The 19,942-nt window shown below is 36.6% G+C and overlaps 2 protein-coding genes across 2 annotated transcripts; both read right to left on the bottom strand.

Annotated features, from left to right (window-relative positions):
- Nucleotides 1-1,681: 1,681 nt before the first annotated feature.
- On the bottom strand, nucleotides 1,682-10,134 carry Snx3 (sorting nexin 3). Its single transcript, XM_028186405.2, has 4 exons — nucleotides 9,858-10,134; nucleotides 6,257-6,352; nucleotides 5,220-5,322; nucleotides 1,682-3,976 (listed from the first exon to the last, which is right to left on the bottom strand). Exons 1-4 carry the CDS (start codon nucleotides 10,029-10,031, stop codon nucleotides 3,849-3,851), a joined length of 501 nt encoding a protein of 166 aa, XP_028042206.1. The 5' UTR covers nucleotides 10,032-10,134; the 3' UTR covers nucleotides 1,682-3,848.
- Nucleotides 10,135-11,111: 977 nt separating this feature from the next.
- On the bottom strand, nucleotides 11,112-19,541 carry Slu7 (Pre-mRNA-splicing factor Slu7). Its single transcript, XM_028186411.2, has 12 exons — nucleotides 18,769-19,541; nucleotides 17,913-18,067; nucleotides 17,415-17,507; nucleotides 16,772-16,961; nucleotides 16,457-16,539; nucleotides 16,023-16,168; nucleotides 15,089-15,272; nucleotides 14,126-14,271; nucleotides 13,095-13,200; nucleotides 12,471-12,588; nucleotides 12,048-12,226; nucleotides 11,112-11,330 (listed from the first exon to the last, which is right to left on the bottom strand). The coding sequence occupies exons 1-12, from the start codon at nucleotides 18,932-18,934 to the stop codon at nucleotides 11,157-11,159; spliced, it is 1,740 nt and encodes a 579-aa protein (XP_028042212.2). The 5' UTR covers nucleotides 18,935-19,541; the 3' UTR covers nucleotides 11,112-11,156.
- Between the last annotated feature and the right edge of the window lie 401 nt (nucleotides 19,542-19,942).

Below are 19,942 nucleotides of genomic sequence, written 5' to 3'. Positions count from 1 at the left end.
TCAGTCGGTTCGGTCTTCTTTTTTGTCTATAATTAATTCTTTTTTGAAGATATTCAATTCGTAGTAATCGAATGTTACTTTTTTCAATTACCAGCTTCCGATTACTTTCTGTTTTTTTTTCCATCTCAAGCCTAGCTCTTTCATAATTCGTCGTAAGCTTCATTCCGAGCCATTAAAATTTATATCTTCTTTAAATTTTTCGAAGCCTTTCTACGATACGGAGTTTCGCTGCTTGATAAGTAGTTATTATGATTACATCTTTTTATTACAGATTGAACGAAACTATCCATTCCAGTAACTTTCTTCTTCCCTAATCTTTTCTTACCCGGAGTCCGAAACACGGCGAGCAAGCCAGAGCCTTTAGCTTCGTTAATAATGCACCTAACAGTACTCACTGATGTTTTTCTTGCTTCCGAAGTCTGTTTTACTTTGTCCATATCATTCTTCCCCTGTTTTATAATGAAGCAATATAGGTCGTACACAATTTTTCTACCCTTTCTTTTGAATACTACACCAGTTTGTCGCGGCATAGTGTATTTTTTATAAAAAATCAACAAACACTCAACATATAGCAATGGCAACAAAATCAACAAGCAATTATAACAAATAACGTACCAATTAATAACGACAGACTTTTTACTGTACACAAGCGTACTGTTGGGAGCAAGCGGAAAGAGGGCGCGGTGCGGGACGCAAGGTTCGACTGATCTACCAATAACGCGCTCGATACGATTTCCCCTGCCGTCGCGCCTCACCCTCACCACCAAAGTGATCTAAAATTCGGTTCTGCGCAGTCAAGGTCATTTGCTCAAGAAGTTTGCCGGTTACTATAACAGTATTGTAAAATGGTACCTACTATACAATTCTTAGGCATATTCTAATATATAAAATTTTCTTTTAAATTATTTATTTCTAAATTTTTTTCAATAGTGAACATTGAATAATAAAATCGATAATTTTTCATATTACCGGTCAATGAGTTCGAACGATCGGCAGGTTTAACTTTAACTAGAAACATTTATTTGTTAAAATTCAAGAGCGCTCCTTCGAAGATACGACTTTACTAAACAAACAAAATATTTCGCACCAATCTATGTTATTCAATTTAAAAGCAAAGAATAGTCTTTTTATTGGCTTTAAGGTGATGTTTTTTATTTCATCACACGTTTCCCAAACTGCTCACGATGTTTGGACAAGGAAAGTGTTGATTCGTATAGCTCTGTTTCAAGCACTGTAGTGGGGTTATACTATTCTAATTGTTCGCCCAATCATTTTATAGAAGCCTCTTCGGATTAGACTATACAGTATAAATTGTAATTGTTTGGCGCGCGTGTACAAGTTTGTAAGGACAGCCGTCAAATAGCATGGACAATTCCATATTCCTTTGAACACTCGAGCTCAAATTTGTAAAAATAAACTAGTTTGATTGTAAATTGTGGCTTTGCTCACTACATATGTAGGTAAGAATCAGGTAGTTTAGTCACAACTACTGTTTAAGATATTTTGTTCCTACATTGTTGTGTAGATGGCGTTAATTTTGTCTATACAATTTTTAGTATAAATTAATCATTTCGGTGCACTTTTGCAGCCGACTGTACTGAAGCTACTTCGTAAAACACGTCATTTTGCAGAATGCTTCATGGCGATGATTGTGTATTTTATTAATTAAATACGCCTCGAATGTAATGAAACTTTTAATTCCAATGTTGTCTTTCACATAATATCAAACTGACATACAATAAAATGAAAAACACAAATAAATTGCTTAATCTATAGTTATTCTGTGTAATTTTGATGGAACTTAGCAAATAGAGCACATGAATTTCAATTACAAAAATAAAGTAGTCATGATAATTCGACTATATTGTATTTTTATGTTAGCAACATTACAAAACTCCATTTTATTTCTAATAAATAATTAACAAATGTATTTTTTTTATTATTATCCTAAGACGTACATGGCAAATCTCAAACCTGTAACTCCGTGAACAATAAACTTAAATGAATCGAATTGCTGAATTACAAAAGAATGTTACCAGATCGAATCAAAATTACCCAGATTAACTGTACATCATCAAATAGAACATTACAGTAATGAGATTTAACATTAAATATTATATCAATAATCTAATAAACGCTAATGAAATCGATTCATTGATAGGCATTGAATTATAAAACTAAACTTCCAATAATAATAATAAGAATAATTATTGCTTAAAAACAATTCCGTTTTAATAATTTAAAGATTATTTTTAATTTTTATCCGTGCGTAAATAAAATACTTATTTGTAATCCAAACAATTATAAACGCCATTTTATGAAACAAAAATCGTCTCAAAACAACGGCTTGCGGTAAACAAGTTCGTTCTTTCAAAAGGAATTCTCATTAAAAAATATATTATACTCTCCTCGGGAATGCTGTGCTATTTATCTTTTGTCTTGTATTTTTTTATTATTTTTTTATTACATTTGAATGTTTATTGCAAATTGTGTCGCTATCATATTTCGTCTTCTCGCATTAAAACTGTATAATCTCAAAACTTACAAATTTTACAGGAGAATGTTTTAAAGGTTTAACATGTGATTTTTTTAATGTTAATCATCTTTGCATCATTTACTTTTTATTTTTTACCAGTTACATTATCTGTCTATTAAAGTAAGATAAAATTATGTTAACAGTAGTCAAAACATAAGCAAAAAAAAAAAAAAAAACTAAACTACCCTCTTTTGACAGTATTTATGAGAAAAATACTGGTGATGATACCAAATGATTCCGCATATTAACTCAATTTCGAATATTTTAGGAAATTGTACAATTTTAATGCGAAAAGACGATTTGTTTCTTTAAAAATCTAATGTAACAATTTAACGTGAACAAATTTGCAATAGCATCCAGTTTAGCTTTAGAGCAGTCCTCTGAACGACATCGGGTTTCATTCAATCACTTTTCCACAATCATAACTTGAAAAAATATTTGTTGGGAAACTACATTCTCAGATCCGGATGTGAAGTAGGTCACAGCGTATGATTCACGGGCAACTAATTCAACTGCTTGGTCTAGTTGAGCGTCCAGGGTGGGAGGAGGTGGTCGATTTTGTGAAGCGACTTTGTTTTTGTGGCTGGCAATGACCCATGCTACTAGAACAGCGGTTCTCAAACACAATATCGCGATATAATGGTGTGTCAAAGCCCCAGTTTCAAGTGTGACGCAAAATTAAAAAATACGATTATTTTTTTAAAGGTGACCCCTTTTTTATTGCATAGATGGGTGGACGAGATCACAGCCCACCTGGTGTTAGGTCGTTGCCGGAGCCCATAGACATCTACAACGTAAATGCCGCCACCCACCTTGAGATATGAGTTTTAAGGTCTCAGTATAGTTACAACGGCTGCCCCGCCCTTCAAACCGAAACGCATTACTGCTTCACGGCAGAAATAGGCAGGGCGTTGGTACCTACCCGTGCGGACTCACAAGAGATGTTTACTAAATATCAATTCACCTGTACCCATGTTTGTTACAACCAACAAAAATGTTGTATGCAAGAGTTTCGCGAATCTATAAAGAGTACGTTAATCCGTCACTAATTAAAAAAAGTTTGAGGACCTCTGTACCAGAGCATCACATTGCTCGCATCATTCCAAAAACATTAGCCAACTTCACATGCACACCACCTTCGATCTGAACCCGCAGCCTCCGTCACAGCTGCTCCGTAGTCCCGATGATGATTCCAGTCCACCTCCGTACTGCATAGCGATCTTGAATCACACCAGCGTGCGACTCCCCGATGTCGGTGGGGCGCGAGGACTGCTGCAAAGCCTCTGTTCTGGTGACGGCGCGGCGTGTACAGTTATGTGTTCCTGATCTTGCCGGGCACGTAGCTCCTGTCGATAGTGGGCTCCTGCAGGAACATGTGGAGGCAGCGCTCGTTCTGCGCCAGCGGGTGTCCGGCTATCTTATTGATAAACACTTCCAGACCTCGAATGAGAAACAAAACGATTAATACACGGTTAATACTTCGTCGATTGGAGCCTATACTCAGACACAGCCCACTGAGTTTCTTGCCGGATCTTTTCTAGGGGTCGTGTTTCCGATCCGGTGGTAGATTCTGCGAAGCGCAGCTCTTGCTAGACTTCGTGTTAGCCACGTCGTCAGGTTTGAGCCCCATGAGCTCACCTACTAGTTAAGGTTACGCTGAAATAGCCTCTCAAGGCTATCAGCATGGTAAAAAAAGGAGCCCATTTCTGCCGTGGAGCAGTAATGCATTTGTTTCGGTTTGAAGGGCAGGGCAGCCGTTGTAACTATACTGAGACCTTAGAACTTATATCTCAAGGTGGGTGGCGCATTTACGTTGTAGATGTCTGTCTACGGGCTCCGGTAACCACTTAACACCAGGTGGGCTGTGAGCTCATCCACGCATCTATGCAATAAACAAAGCACCCTGCGGTCGAGCTGGGCTTTAGAGCTAACTAAAAATGTTGTTTCGATCACGTTCCTGACAGGTTCACCAATCGCAATAGACGCGTGACGTCACTTGTGTCTAATCGTTGTTTAGGACTAAAGATATAGATAAGCTTGGAGTTCATTTTTGGCCTCGGATGAAGGCACGCGTTATGCAGTCACATTACGACGTTTCGTGACGCACTGCCATGACGTTGTGGGAGGCTTAAAAGACGAAAGGGAAGATCTTCCACCGAGTGGGTGGTATTGCTCGGTAGACCGACGGTCCGAATGTTGTTGTTCGGAACTTGTATATATGTAAGCTGATCTTGAAAATCTCGTAAGCGAGATTCAAGCGTCTGTCAAATATCTTGTATTGTATGATGGCTACCCGCCACAACGTCATTGAGTGACGAGGATGTGTTGGAACTACGCTAATATGCCGTCCCTCTCAAGTACAAACTTTAGTCTTATCGGATATCGGATATACCGGAAGCTCAAACGCTCAGATTTTTCGTAAGATACACATCATGGTGATTCTCCTGTCCCTCTCCCAGTCACCTGGGGTTGGTGCAACATGTTTTCTCCTTCCATACTCCTCTATCATATACCATTTCTTCGTTCAATCCCCTCTTTCAAATATCGTATTTCAAGCAATCAATCCATTTTTTCTTCCTCTCCCTCTTCCTCTAAAGCCTTCCATTCTTTATAAGAGACTAATGCAGACTTTATTAACTTAATAACATTGATAAATTACGCTGCAACTGCTAAAACTTCATACCTTTTCTGCGGTCCTCTATAAATTCCTCCTCAAATATACCATCATCCCCTCTGAACGGCAACTGTCTCTTCAGAGCTTTCCCGGGCAAGGGAGGTACGACTATCTGGAAATATCAAAATAATTGCATATTCAATTTTGTTCAAAAACGTGTCTTACTACTCTTGATATAGAGACTAAACGCAAAGTACTGTGGATTAGTGGACAGTAATGATGTAACAAAGAACTAGCTTCGTGTAATTATTTCCACGTGACCTCAAGCCTCAAGGCCGTCATGCTCACGTTGTTGCATCGGTGTGAGACCGCTTCCACCACCGAGTGCTCTTTCGATTTCTATAAATTCTGCATTGCAGGGTAATAGGCATTAATTTGGAAACAGGCAGATTATAGTTATTTAATTATGCAGTCGATGACAGAGAAATAAAGTATCTATAGAACAGAATTCTTTCTGCGGTTACAAGCAAAACGGCTACTTAAGAAAATCCAGCCGCATTTCGGAATGAAATAATACGACATAGATAAGATACTTTTGACTATTTACACTTATTCTCGCACGGATAGGTACCACTGCCCTGCCTATTGGAATACGTTCCGGTTTAAAAAGTGGGGCAGTTGAAATTTAGATTTCATGTCACACGGATAGGGTCATTCACGTAACATCAAATAGACGGTGACCTACTCATCAACTCTATCTGTCAAATAAATAAATCCAAAATTTTATAAAATTCGCGTTCCGTGCGACAGTCCCCTATTTAGTAATTCTATTCAATAATTATCTATTCTAGTAATTCGATTCACAAACTAAACGTCACATGTGTATACAGAGTATTGTAATGTGTTGGGCACGTTTTATGTACATTGTGTGACTTATCGTGGTGTGTTGAATGTTAGAAAGAGACAGACTCTCCTAACTTCGTGTTTGTAGCGTGGCATCTCTGTCGCGTAGATACTTGGAACACGTATCGAATGACGTCACATATGTATTTCGAAGCACGTCACATGTCGTCACCGGCTCGTTGACTCATTGATTGTGCACTGACCTTGCTGTCCCTCTCCAATTCATTCCTGAGCCACTCGAAGTCGCTATATCGCCGTCTGACGCTCGAATCTTTCACTTTGAAAACGGGTAGGTTTGTCTGAAAAACGAAAACTTTTTATTGTTTTTTTTTTTTCATGGCTCGAGGCATTCGAGATTTTTATTGGGGCATATTGGTTGAATATCAGATAGTCCATTTCACATTGAGCATCACAGACGTACATAGCTTGTAGCCTTTATTTTTTTTTTTCTATGTGATTTCCTCAATTTCTTCCCTATTAACTAAATAATAACGACACCGCCGAAGATATATCTCTCCCTACACCTTACTACCACTATCGGGCCTCTCAGCCGACAGGCTATCCATAACCGGTCTAGACCGTTCCCTAAATGATACCAGGTACCCCTTGTGTTAGAGCCAGCGTGAGTTGAAAAGTGTGGTCTTCTTACAAGAACCATGTGAAGTATAATAGTTTAGACTACGCTTTCTTATCTCTTACTCGTGGTTCAACCGACGAGTACGCGGGAGGAAGCCCTAAGGACTGAGTCAGAATCGGGGAAAATTCCTTCTCAGGCGACTGGCTGGTGCCAAGAGGAAGATTGCGTCACTAATGTCACTACGACGCGCGTATGGCATATGTTGATATTCTCCGATTACTCACCCACTCTTCCTCATTTACAATTCCCTTACAAAAAAAAATTGTATTATAGGTATTTATTGCCGCATATAATACACACAATCAGGCAGAAAAATTCATTACAAGAAAACCTTAAGCACAAATACGATTAGATATCAATGAATATAGTTTTTTTTTTTTTTTAAGAATTATACCGTAATATTTATCAGCCCCAACAATAGATACCGGTAGCCTGCCGCTTCTTCCACAAAGCAGCCTTGCGATCAGTTTTGAATGATAGAATATATGTTATACAATATGTTTATACAAGAGTTTACAAAAAGTTTTCAATCACATCTCACATCTCATTATTGCTATCATTTGCGGCATACTGTATAACCGACAAATACTAAATACAACTATAAAATATACTCTTTTTTACACTGGTTTTAAGAGTATATTGAAGTCAATAGACACTTCTAATGTAAAAATGTCTTCTATAATCGCAATATTAAAATATGTATTTTTTATGTATTCACATAAATATATGTTGACTTATATTGTGACTAATATATGTTGTTTTGAAGTCGTTGTGGCCTAAAGGATAAGACGTCCGGTGCATTCGTATGTAGCGATGCACCGGTGTTCGAATCCCGCAGGCGGGTACCAATTTTTCTAATGAAATACGTACTCAACAGATGTTCATGATTGACTTCCACGGTGAAGGAATAACATCGTGTAATAAAAATCAAACCCGCAAAATTATAATTTGCGTAATCACTGGTGGTAGGACCTCTTGGGAGTCCGCACGGGTAGGTACCACCACCCCGCCTATTTCCGCCGTGAAGCAGTAATGCGTTTCGGTTCGAAGGGTGGGGTAGCCGTTGTAACTATACTGAGATCTTAGAACTTATATCTCGAGGTGGGTGGTGCATTTACGTTGTAGATGTCTATGGGCTCCAGTAACCACTTAACACCAGGTGGCCTGTGAGCTCGTCCATCCATCAAAAATAAAAAAAAAAAAAAAAAAAACTATAGCATCACAGATTAATTGCAAGTAGTGACGAATATTCAAGATTGAAATCAACCTTTTTCTGAAGTATACATTTTATTCTGATAATTGATTGGATTTATGTATGTCTTGTAAATTAGCTCCCACTGGAACATATCATTATTTATGAATGAATGCCAATCATGAGTAACATGGGTCTAGAACAAAAACTACTAAATCTCAATATTTGGTTCTACTGGAGCACAACTATCTTTTGCTCAATAAATTCCAACTATATCACAATTAACTTGGACGGGCAAAAGGCTGTGCTGATTACTGAATCAATTATCAGAGTCCATAGGCTATGTGTCTATACTGCAGTTCTGTGGGTCTGAATTCTGTCAATAGATAGCGAGCACAGTTCCTACACAGAAATAGACAGTAGTGTTATTTGTTATTAGTTGCATTTAAGGTAGATATTAGCTATAAATATGAAGCAGGAAAACGAACATGTTGTATAGTTAATAATATAGTTAATAAATATTGAACAAACATTGTTACATATTATTACTGTATTATTACAGTAACATTTGAATTTAAAAGGAATTTTCTATTTAATTTTGATAATGTAAACTGATGTAGATAAGTATGTAAACTGGTGGTAAAACTTCTTGTGAGTCTGTGCGAGTAGGTACCACTAACCTGAATATTTCTGCTGTGAAGCAGTAATGCGTTTTGGTTTGTGTGGAGCAGCTGTTGTAAGCCATACTTGAGACCTTAGAACTTATATCTCAATGTGGGTGGCGCATTTATGTTGTAGATGTCTATGGGCTCCAGTAACAACTTAACATCAGGTGGGCTGAGAGCTCGTCCACCCATATAAGCAATAAAAAAAATACCTATAACCCGGAAACATTTTAAGTATATTTTGTATTATAATTAAACATAATAAAAGAATTGTGAAAATGTAGTTTTTGTCACTCTTTTTATTTGATTTAAAAGTCCAAATTTAATCTATACTAATATATAAATCGACAGTGGTTTAAACGGATGTTCTATTATAACTACTGAACCATGCATCTGATTGACTTGAAACCAAATTCAGATAGAAAATACATGTACTTAATGGAAAGGCTAATATTTATATGAGTGTTGGACTCCTTACACCAAGGCGTTCGTGATGAGCATGTTTGTGGGGGTGAGAAATGTTAATTTTAAATGCCCAGCGAAGCGGACGGATACAGCTAGTTTACTCATCAAAACTGATAGATTTACCGGATATAAAAAAAGCTCCACAAATGTCAATTGGTGTGAAAAAGTAGTTTTCTGTTAAAGGGAGTTTTAATATTCAAATTTTTGTTTCAATTCATCAGGTTCCATAAATATATCAATTATTTTACTATTGTTGGTCATTACATTGTTATTCTATATATAAAATACAGCTATTCATTTTAAATTTATTTATAATGCAATTACAGGATATCATAGACTATAAATTGGTATTATCATATAATTTAACATAATTAGTCATGCAACTTTATAGTTATATTTTGTTATAAATTCTCTTTATTTGAAAAAAATACTTTACTCATAATTCTACTATGAATTTTATTTAAGTTTCCAATCAAATGAAATATTTTTAAAAGGTTCTTTTTGTTTTGTTCGTTATTATTTTTGTAAATAGATAAAGTTTTATCTCATTTTCCTTGATATCTTCAATTATATTTTAGATCATAAATTCAATATGAATGTTTTGTCATTAAACACATATCAATGACGCCCACTGTAGCAGTCAAAAACAGATAACACGATTATTGCTAGTCACATTCGAGAATGTATTATTCACACATAACAAACAATTCACTAATTTTTTTCTCTTTAATCAACTAACGATAGGCTAAAGGTCAACGTCCGTGAGTTTCTGTCCGACACTGAGACCTTCGGAGCACATCACGACCGTTCCTATTAATTTAATTAACGAATAATGGTCCGCTTACCCTCATACGAACTTCGTAATCCGTGTAGCGTTTTTTACCAACACCCATAGTGGTCACTGGATTAAGAACGTCAATTTCTAAGAAATTCGCCGGCGCCGCGTACGCGTCATCCAACGTTTGTTTCTTAACGTTGAGACGTCTGGTAGCTTCGGCTGTTGCATCCTCAGCCATCATTTCGAATTATTTATTGTTGAATCAGATTTTCTCTAAGAACGGCCCACTAAATAAAGGAAACGAAGAATGACAAAACTGACATTTACTCTTTTTGAAGTCAATTAAACATTTTTTTAAGGGATGTTATGACTTGGTAACTTAAGCCTTTAGGTCAAGTCTTATTTTAATTTTAATGAAAACTTTTTTATATGACAAATTATACATATTAGAAAATGAAATGAAGTTGATTAATATAAAACACGGCACGAAATGAAATGAAACGAAACGAAATAAAATGAAATATAATCTCAGTAAAATGGTGGTCATTTACTGAGACTTTTTCTTTTATAATTTAATAACGCTGGCAAACATACATAAAAAAATATGTGAGTGATAGGTTGAGTTTCGTCTTTAAATGTGATTGTCATTGAATATAATGAAAGAAATAAGGTAAAGAGCCACTTCTAGCCTCTTCTAAAAGTGATTAGTATTTACTATTAATCAAAATGATAAAAAAAAATCGGATGATGATTATGATTTTATAACAGAAATGTAAGACATATATTGTGTAGTGAGATTATCTACCTATTGAGTAAAATGAAGCCAGTGATAAATCTTTCACAATAATTAATTATCAATTCGCTTAAATTTACATTTTAGTATCGTTAACATGTACTACTACATACTTCGATTACTAGAAATAGGCATCCTAAGATCGTTAAATGATTGGTCCCGTGCTATCCGTATGCAGCAAATTATCACGACCATAATCATTTCGTGAGTTCGTTTTATGAAATACCCGCACCACGCCTTTCGGTACGCCTGCCTTCCGAATTCTCCTATTCCTGATTTGACTGCGCAGAAACTCCGACAAAAACCCTCTCCGTTGTTACCCTTCACATAATGTTAGGTCATTTTATAAAGTCAATTAAAAGTCTACACGTCTCAGTCGTTACCGTAATTTGGCAACATGGCAACACTCTCCGTTCTTAGGTTTTCGACAATAATGCAACAGATACAAATTCGTACAGCCTCGTTTAGCGGTTCCTTTATATTACGAGACAACTTATGTAGCTTATAGTGCCTAGAAAACAAAAACAATATCTTCTTGCAATGTGGTTTATTTACATAGATATTAACATTTCTTTATAAAAACTGACTCATGGGATCTTCATCGCGTTTCCTCTTCATTCTGTAGGCTTCCATTTCATCCTCTGTTGGCTCCTTGACTTCTACCATACTATTATATCCACGTTTCCGCTCGTCGATCGAAAGGAGATATTCAGCGTGTTTCTGTTGTCTTTCTTCCATTTCCAAAGCCTATTCATAAACGCAAACATTCGCATCGTTAATTTGTTAAATTGTTAACATGATAAAATTGTTAAATTGTTTTAATAAAATTTCTTTAGTTGTACGATCGAATATGTGTACTGTGACAATAAATATTAACTTCCTAGATCTGCTCATATGGTAGTCATTCCAGACTCCAGAACATGACTAGTCACGAACAAATTTTTTTATAGATTATATATTTATATATTTCCAAAGGATTGACTGTTGTCGTTTTCATTAAGACATTCCGATTTGGGCAACCTCCTGCACACAGTTCGAAGCGGACAAATTAGGCCGCGACTACTCAATCACTATAGATACATCAATTTAGATTCTATTTAATTATTTCAACAAGATTGTTAAATTAGACGTTATATCTGTTTTTTCTATGAAACGTTCAAGGACATCTGAACAAACCACAATCGCATAAAAATTACAGTTTTCAGGAAAAATTAAGATTAAAGTAATAAATAAAAATATTTTTTTTTAAAAAGGCATGAGTAAAAGGTTAAAAATTGCAATCTCATTGATAATTAAGTTGAGCCATCCTGCCAACTCTGTATCGAGGTAGAAATGAACAGAATGAGGGATTTTTTTTACCCTACGCGGGCTTCCAACATATCTAACTATCTGTTCCTAAGACAACAACTAGGAATGTAATAGTGTCTGACCACCTGCATATTGTAATCTGTAAAATGACGCTACCTTTTTCAGTTTATCCTCCGTTTTCTTCTCTTTCTTAACGTTCTTCCTCTTCTTCTTCTTAATTTTCTTCTTGTCTTTTTTCTTTTTACTTGTCTTTTCCGTTTTCGATCTCTTATCTTGTTCCGAATCGGATGAACTGCTTTCTGACGAACTTGACGACGACGATGAACTGTCTTCTTCTACAAATTATATTTTCATACATTGAACATGAATAAGCTTTAAAGTATCCAATTCATTACAGCCCCCAATAAATATTCAAGCTTTACAGATTTACTACAACACAAGAAACCGAACTTAGTAAGATAATGTTGTTTCTTATTTGCCTCAGTAAGTGGTTAATTTTCATTTGTGTTAACGTCCTCTACATCTTAAAGTGACCAATTAAAAGCTATAAGCACGTTCTTAATAAATAAAAATGTCTACCTTTGTCTTTTTGTTTTTTCTCTTTTTGTTTAATTCCATCGGTGCTGGTCGACAATTTCTTGTCATCCGACACGGGCAGTACGACAGTCTTTCCTGCTTCTCCAACGCAGTATGACATCTGAAAATAAAATTCAAAACATTGTATTGACAATAACAACGCTAGTTTGTAGTTACGAAAATTAAAAGACTGTATATCGGTTCGAACTTCACGTAGTAACTTCTGAAGCAGTAGTTTTTTTATTTTTTTTATTGCTTAGATTGATGAACGAACTCACAGGCGACCTGATGTTAAGTGGTTACTGGAGCCCATAGACATATACAATGTAAATGCGCCACCCACATTGAGATTTAAGTTCTAAGGTCTCAGTATAGTTTCATCGGCCGCCCCGCCCTTCAAACTGAAACGCATTACTGCTTCACGGCAGAAATAGGCAGGGTAGTGGTATCTACCCGTGCGGACTCACAAGAGGTCCTACCACTAGTAAAAAATAACATTCATAATAATTTATAATTTTTGTTTTAAATTCCATCACTAATAGTGGTGGATCTCACGATCGTTCACCCATCTAAGGAATAAATAAAAAAAATGTAAAAGAGAATCTGGCCTAGAGATACGCTCATTACCTTTATGAAGGAGTGACAGCACTTGTAGCCCCACTGGCCGTCGCGCCAGTACGAGCCCCAGACTGTGGTGTGGTTGTTTATTAGAGCATCCTCTTCATATTTACTCCTAATAAAAATAATCTGTATTTTAGTCTGACATTTGCTTAGGGACTTCTCATGCTGGAGTTTGACACCACGTTTCGGCACAGGTGAAGCGATTTGAAGCTCAATAGAAAGCAGTTAGAAATTATTGATCTGAAATTATCGTTCACAAGGACAGGAATTAACATTTTGTGCAATGGACCCAAGCCGAGTTGTCTATGGGCGACTCCAGGCTATACCAAGATTCGTACGAGCGGTATTGATAACTTGTCTGTCGTGTCTATGGCCATACAGGCTCTGAGTTTGTCACCTCGTTTGTGGTTATTATCATCAATCGTCCACTGCTGAGCATAGGTCTTCCCAATTTTCGCTCCAGAGTCTTGTTCTCCTCATCCCTTATTGCAAGCCCCCTTAGCAAATTATTCCCATTCAGGTGCGAAGCATGTTACACTGCGGGGGCGCGCTCCCCAACCTTTCCTCTGGAACCTCTGGGTCTGCGGAGGGACTTTGGTTCCTGCTGTATTTTGTATCGTATGTTTCACGGAGAGTGCTCTGAGGAAGTGTTTGAGATGATCCCCTCATCTCCTTTTTATCATCGTACCTCCCGCCATCGGAGCAGAGTTCATCCATATTATCTGGAACCGCTGCGATCATCGACAGTGCATTTCCAGAGGTCTTTTTTGCCACGTACCATCCGGCTATGGAATGAGCTCTCCTCCACAGTGTTTTCCGATCGCTATGACATGTCCTTCTTCAATTGAGGCTTGTGGAGAGTATTAAGCGGTAGGCAGCGGCTTGGCTCTACCCCTGGCATTGCTGGAGTCGATGGGCGACGGTAACCAGTCACCGTCAGGTGGGCCGTATGCTCGTCTGCCTACAAGGGCAATAAAAAAAAACAAAGACCCGTCTGCTGAGCAGTTATCCCAGAAACGTTCGGTGACATAGCTCACTTGGCAAGTTGCTTCTCTGCCCCGCTGACGAGCGTGCCGTCCCTATTGTAGCGAGTGAACACTTCGGTCTGGGCCAGCAGCAGCTCCCTGGGTACAGACTGGAGGTGCTCCTCACCTCCATACTTTTCCAGAATCGATTGTTTCACCTGAAACCAAGGCAATTCGGTTTTAATTGTAGCCTTTGAAGTGTATCTCTTTAGTCGGACGCACTTGTCAGAGTATATTATGCAGAAGTATTTGTTAGGTCGCCCATGTTCCCGAGGATTGTCTTCCTGGCAATGGGCCACTTCTTGAATTGTATGTTATACATAATTTTAGTACACACAGATAAAAATATGCAGTAATGCAGTCCTCCCTCATGGAGGTCACCAACAAGCTCTCAACTTTTTTTTTCTTTTTTTCCTACCTATATTCTGCTGATTATTTACGTACAATTATTATTTAATAATATCGAATTATATAACATAAATAACATTAAAGGTTTATTACGCCGGAAGCTGTCAAGCGGAAGAAGCCAAAATATTATAAGTATAAAAAAATATGAATCAACTATTATATTTACTTGATTATGAAATTACTAATTATATTATAAGACAATAATAAGTTCTATATATTGCCTAATCATTAGGGTGTACCTTAACTAGTTCGTAAATAATTATTATGTGAGGCCGGAAGTGTTTTTTATTTTTTTATTGCTTAGATGGGTGGACAAGCTCACAGCCCACCTGGTGTTAAGTGGTTACTGGAGCCCATAGACATCTACAACGCAAATGCGCCACTCACCTTGAGATATAAGTTCTAATGTCTCAAGTATAGGTACAACGGCTGCCCCACCCTTCAAACCGAAACGCATTACTGCTACACGGCAGAAATAGGCAGGTTGGTGGTACCTACCCGCGCGGACTCACAAGAGGTCCTACCACCTAATATTTTTTGTAAGATGAACCAAGAATGCGGGCCCACCTGCGACTTGTATCGCTGCTGGTCGCGCTTGTAGTGCGCCTGCAGCATCTGCAGCTTGGTGGGCTCGGCCAGCAGGTGCAGGTCGAGGCCGTGCGCGCGCGCCTCCCACGCGAACAGCTGCGCCGCCGCGTGCTGCGCCGTGTCCCCAGACACGCGGACGCTGTTCTCGCCGCCGTACTCAGACCTGTCGTTATCCGCATCTCGTTATCACGCAATATGTTCATTAACCCCGAGACGGCCCAAAACCTTGGTTGTATAGTCCTGGGACGGCTTTCCTGTCTCATGTGATTACATGATCGTCATTAGCAAGACGTCGAGGCCTAAAGGATAAGACGTCCGGTGCATTCGTGTTGAGCGATGTACCGGTGTTCGAATCCCGCAGGCGGGTATCAATTTTTCTAATGAAACACGTACTTAACAAATGTTCACGATTGACTTCCACGTTGAAAGAATAATCATCGTGTAATTAATAAGTAAGTAAGAAAAATGTAAGCAAAATAAAAAAAGTTTACAAAAACCAATTACCGCCAAATTTTTTTACCAATTAATGACAATTGAAGACGGGAATGATATTTCAACTTTAATCTTGCACCAGATAATATGTCAATATCAACTGTCAATTTTAATATGTTAAAACAGATATTGTGGTCCAATAAATGACACTGTTATGATTACCACAAAAACATGAGGCCACGCTCAAGTGGATGCATGTTTGGGGTCTAAGGAAACCCTCCACTTCTTTGTTGGTCAGTTAAAAACAACGTAACATCTCTAAATGAGAATGAGCGTTCCATTTTATGAATCAGATTAAATTATTTGTGATCTAGAAGACAATGTACATTTAAATATATATAAATACAGATTAATTATAGATTTTAGTGATATGTTACACTCATTTCATATCTTGGGGGCAAAATTGAAAAGTCAAGCTTACTCGGGTACGTTAGGAGTAGGGTTGTCTCTCATAGAGCGAGTCTTGGGGTCGTAGTAGGCGGAATTGGGGTCCAGATTCCGCAGGTACTTGGCTGTGTCCTCCCGGATACGCAGGTTACGAACTGTGATGCGCTGCTTCGAATCCACCTGATCGACAATGTCGCTGATATTAGTAAAGGGGCTGAGACCCACTAGGATCTCTAGCAGTAGACTTAATTATTAGTCACTCGGATATAGACTGACTCGACGGTGTAGTTGCTAACACCTCTACATTAGACATACTACAAGTACATTTGCTCTGTGTTTATATGTATGTGTATATATTTTAAAGTATATAAGTATGTTTATCAGTCTCTTCTCCCCAACGTTTTTTTTTTATTGGTGAATGATTCACCTATATATAAGAAAAGAAATGATAATTTAGTGCAATGTTACCTTTGTGCCGGGCATGTCCACTTCATCCACATATTTGTCTTCGTCTTCCTCCTCCTTATCGTCTTCATCTTTAGCTGTTGGATCTGTAAATATATATGATGAATATTATAAGATTTTTTTTATTATAAGTTAATGTTTTTTTTTACTCACATTCCAATTTAATTGTAATATTGTATGATTTTATTTATTTTTGAACATTCAGGGATTCTGGCATGTCACAACATTTGTATTTTAAGTAACCAACAATTTTATGATCAATTGTGTCAAAATGTCTTTATTTATCTTTAATTTATCAAAATTTATTTAAACCATTACCTATCTCCAATTTCTTTGCTCTTAGTTCTCGTTTAGCTTCCTCTACCTTCTGGTACTCCTCAATGATTGCTTTGTGCTGCTCTGGATCATATCCATTCCACCTGTCTCTCTTTCCGTCATAGCTGAGGTTCAAGTCAGGTTGAGCAAACTCGTCAGCCGCAATTCCTGCATTAGTGAATTTTGCACCTATCTGAAAATATTATAGATATTACGGTACTATGAATCTAACATATTATTAACGCTATGTTCTTAATAATTAGTCATAACATTATTTTTTATGGCTAAGATATTTCTAAGGAACAATCTCACAGCCCACCTGGTGCTAAGTGGTCACTGGAGCTCATGTCTACTAATGTGCGTTGATATTTATCAACAGATTATGAGGTGTAACAGTGGCTCAAAATGGCTGAAATTGTTTACTCATCATCTCAGATTAGTAGATGGAAAGAGTATTAAGCAATAGACAGTGGATTCACTGCCCCTGCAACTTATATGATGTCCAAGAAAGTTGAAGACCAAGACAGGTTCAATGCTAATGCCTATAATAGCAAATTAAAAAACCATGTTAAATCTTTCAGCTCAAACAAATCTCTGATCTCTCAAAACATTCTCAAGTAGTATTAACGATAATAGCATTACATACTTTTCTAGGTCTCTCCAAGCAATCCTTCTTCTTGTGTGTCATCGCACCACAGTTTTCACATGCTCCTTTCCTGAATTTTGTTGCTACTTTTGTCTGAAATAATGCATTAAAAATAAGAACACACATTGCAAATTTATTTCATCTTTTTTTTGTTATTATTGAGTTTATATACTTTGGACCTCCCAAGATCTACTTCTACTCCAGTTACTGTACTTTTAGATGTGGGCTTTATTAGTAGTCACAAATTAAGTTAGAGCAGAATCACCATTGGTTTATCTTTTCTTACAGTCTTCTTATGTTACCCCCTTTTCTGTTTTTATTATTTATATTAAAGGCACATCTAATTTTACTGTTTTATTACATGTAATGATTAAATTTTAGAGTATTCTTGTGCTTATTGTCTACCTGTTTTTACTGTGTAACATGATTTTTTTTGAAGTAGCCAAAAAATAATATAGCTTAGATCTGTTTTTAAGTTATTAATTTGAAAAAGCTTACCACATCAACTCCTTTATTGTAATATTTATCGAGCTTTGTGAACTGTCCCTCTCTGTCCTCCTGAGGCCGCTGATGTTTTAGAGTAGGTCCCGAAGTCCCATAGTACCATGGAGCAGATGCAATATACTGAGGTATATGAGGATTTATGTCTTTGCCTAGAAATGGAAATATTTGTATGATAAACTTGAATTACAAGTAATATTGTGACATCTTTTTTAAATAATATTGATATTTTGTCATAATTTCTATTTTTTTCTTTTTTTTACATGATTGTATAATTGAAAAATTAATACTATACTAATGTATAATAGCTATCGAAATAGATCATCTTTCAATGTGCAGTATTTTTTAATGATTAATGAACTTACATAATTATCATTGTATAGAATTTTGAATTATTATACAGTGGACATCTGCATGAGACATCTCTTCAGTTGAGACTACAAATCATCTAGTCTTTGTGAAAAAATTATATAAACTATAAAGACAAAGTTTCATAATTAATGATTATTGTACAAAATCAAAGTGAAGATTTTAGTTCACACTTTTACTTTGGAAGTCATACCATGTTTTGAGGAAGTGTTTTAGATTATAACCTTTTCAACTTCATAACATCAGAGTTGATTTCTACCAATTAGTGCCATTGTGTTAAGTGTGAGTATAAGTTCAGCATTATTGGGAGAACTCGTATACTAATCCTAATTTCTTATAAAGTGGAAGTCACCTGAAAATACTGCACACCTTTTGATAAAAGACGTCAGCAATAACCTATAGGCTTACATTAGCACTATAGATAATTTTATCTTGTTTACAAATAATTGAAATCATGGATAGGATAAGGTCAAAATCGACAAACCTGTTTCATCAACAGCGGCTGGTGCTGTTCCAGCTTTTCTGGCCTCCTCTAACTCTTTAGCTTTTCTCCAGTCTTCCCTAGATTTCTTCTTGGGCTCATCGTCTTCTTCGGTGTCATCTTTGTTGCGTAAAATTTGTGATATAGGTACACGAGACGTCGTCGCCATTGTCTGTACAATATTTTCTTAGTACGTTGTGATTAATTTTATTCCGATTACTTTGGTTGTAGTTTTTGTGATAAAAAAGTCACAAACGAAAACATCAATTTTTGGGTTCACAACTCACTATGTCTTTTCGATCTTTTTTATTTTAGAACTATTTCAACATTAAAAACTGAAGACATAAGTTGTTAGAAGTGTCGATTTTTTTTAATACGCATATCGTGTATGAACTATAATTTTATTTATTACTTTAGCCCACTGCTTTAATGGCTTTAGCCAGAGAATAATAACTCAAACTCAAAGATTGTGAAGTTTGGATGCACAGAACACTATGACAGAACACTATTTGTTTGGATGTGTCAAATGTGAATGTGTTCTGTACATATAGTCGGATTTTTAATTAGACGAAGCCAGCTGACAGTAGCTAATGTCACTTTGTGAAATAATGTTGCTATATTTAAAGTAATAGTGATGCGTTCAGTTCTCGTTCAATCACATAAATGAACAATGAGTGTGAAGAGTTACTCATTAATTTCAAACTATAAAAGAATATTAAAAAATCCGACTATAGACCTACTATTAGACGAAGTAAACTGACGTTTACTGTGTTGTCAGTTTTTGATGAAATAAAAATAGTGTTGTGACAAAGTGAACGATTGAAAAAACTCCTGAATTAATGAAATTGCCTCGATTGTCTAGTGAATAGTTAGTGTGCCGAACTGCCGATATCGGGCACGGGGTTCGAATTTTAGCCGTGCTTTGTACATACCAACGAGTTTTCGACGAAACATTATGTTCCTATGGTATCTACCTGTACTGAATACCGAGTGTTTTAAACATTAAGAAAAACATTGCGAGGAAGCTTGTAAGACTGTCCTATTTCCAATGCATCATATAGTTGAAACTATAGATGTATAAAATATAACAATTATAGGTACATAGGTAATGAAAATAAAAAAAAACTGATTGTAGTTACATACTACTAGTAACATATTATTATATTGGATCACTTTA

Source organism: Bombyx mandarina, chromosome 23, assembly GCF_030267445.1.
Source record: "Bombyx mandarina strain Sakado chromosome 23, ASM3026744v2".
Classification (NCBI taxonomy): domain Eukaryota; kingdom Metazoa; phylum Arthropoda; class Insecta; order Lepidoptera; family Bombycidae; genus Bombyx; species Bombyx mandarina.
The sequence above is the reverse complement of the archived record's forward strand: the minus strand, read 5'-3'. Positions and strand labels throughout refer to the sequence as shown.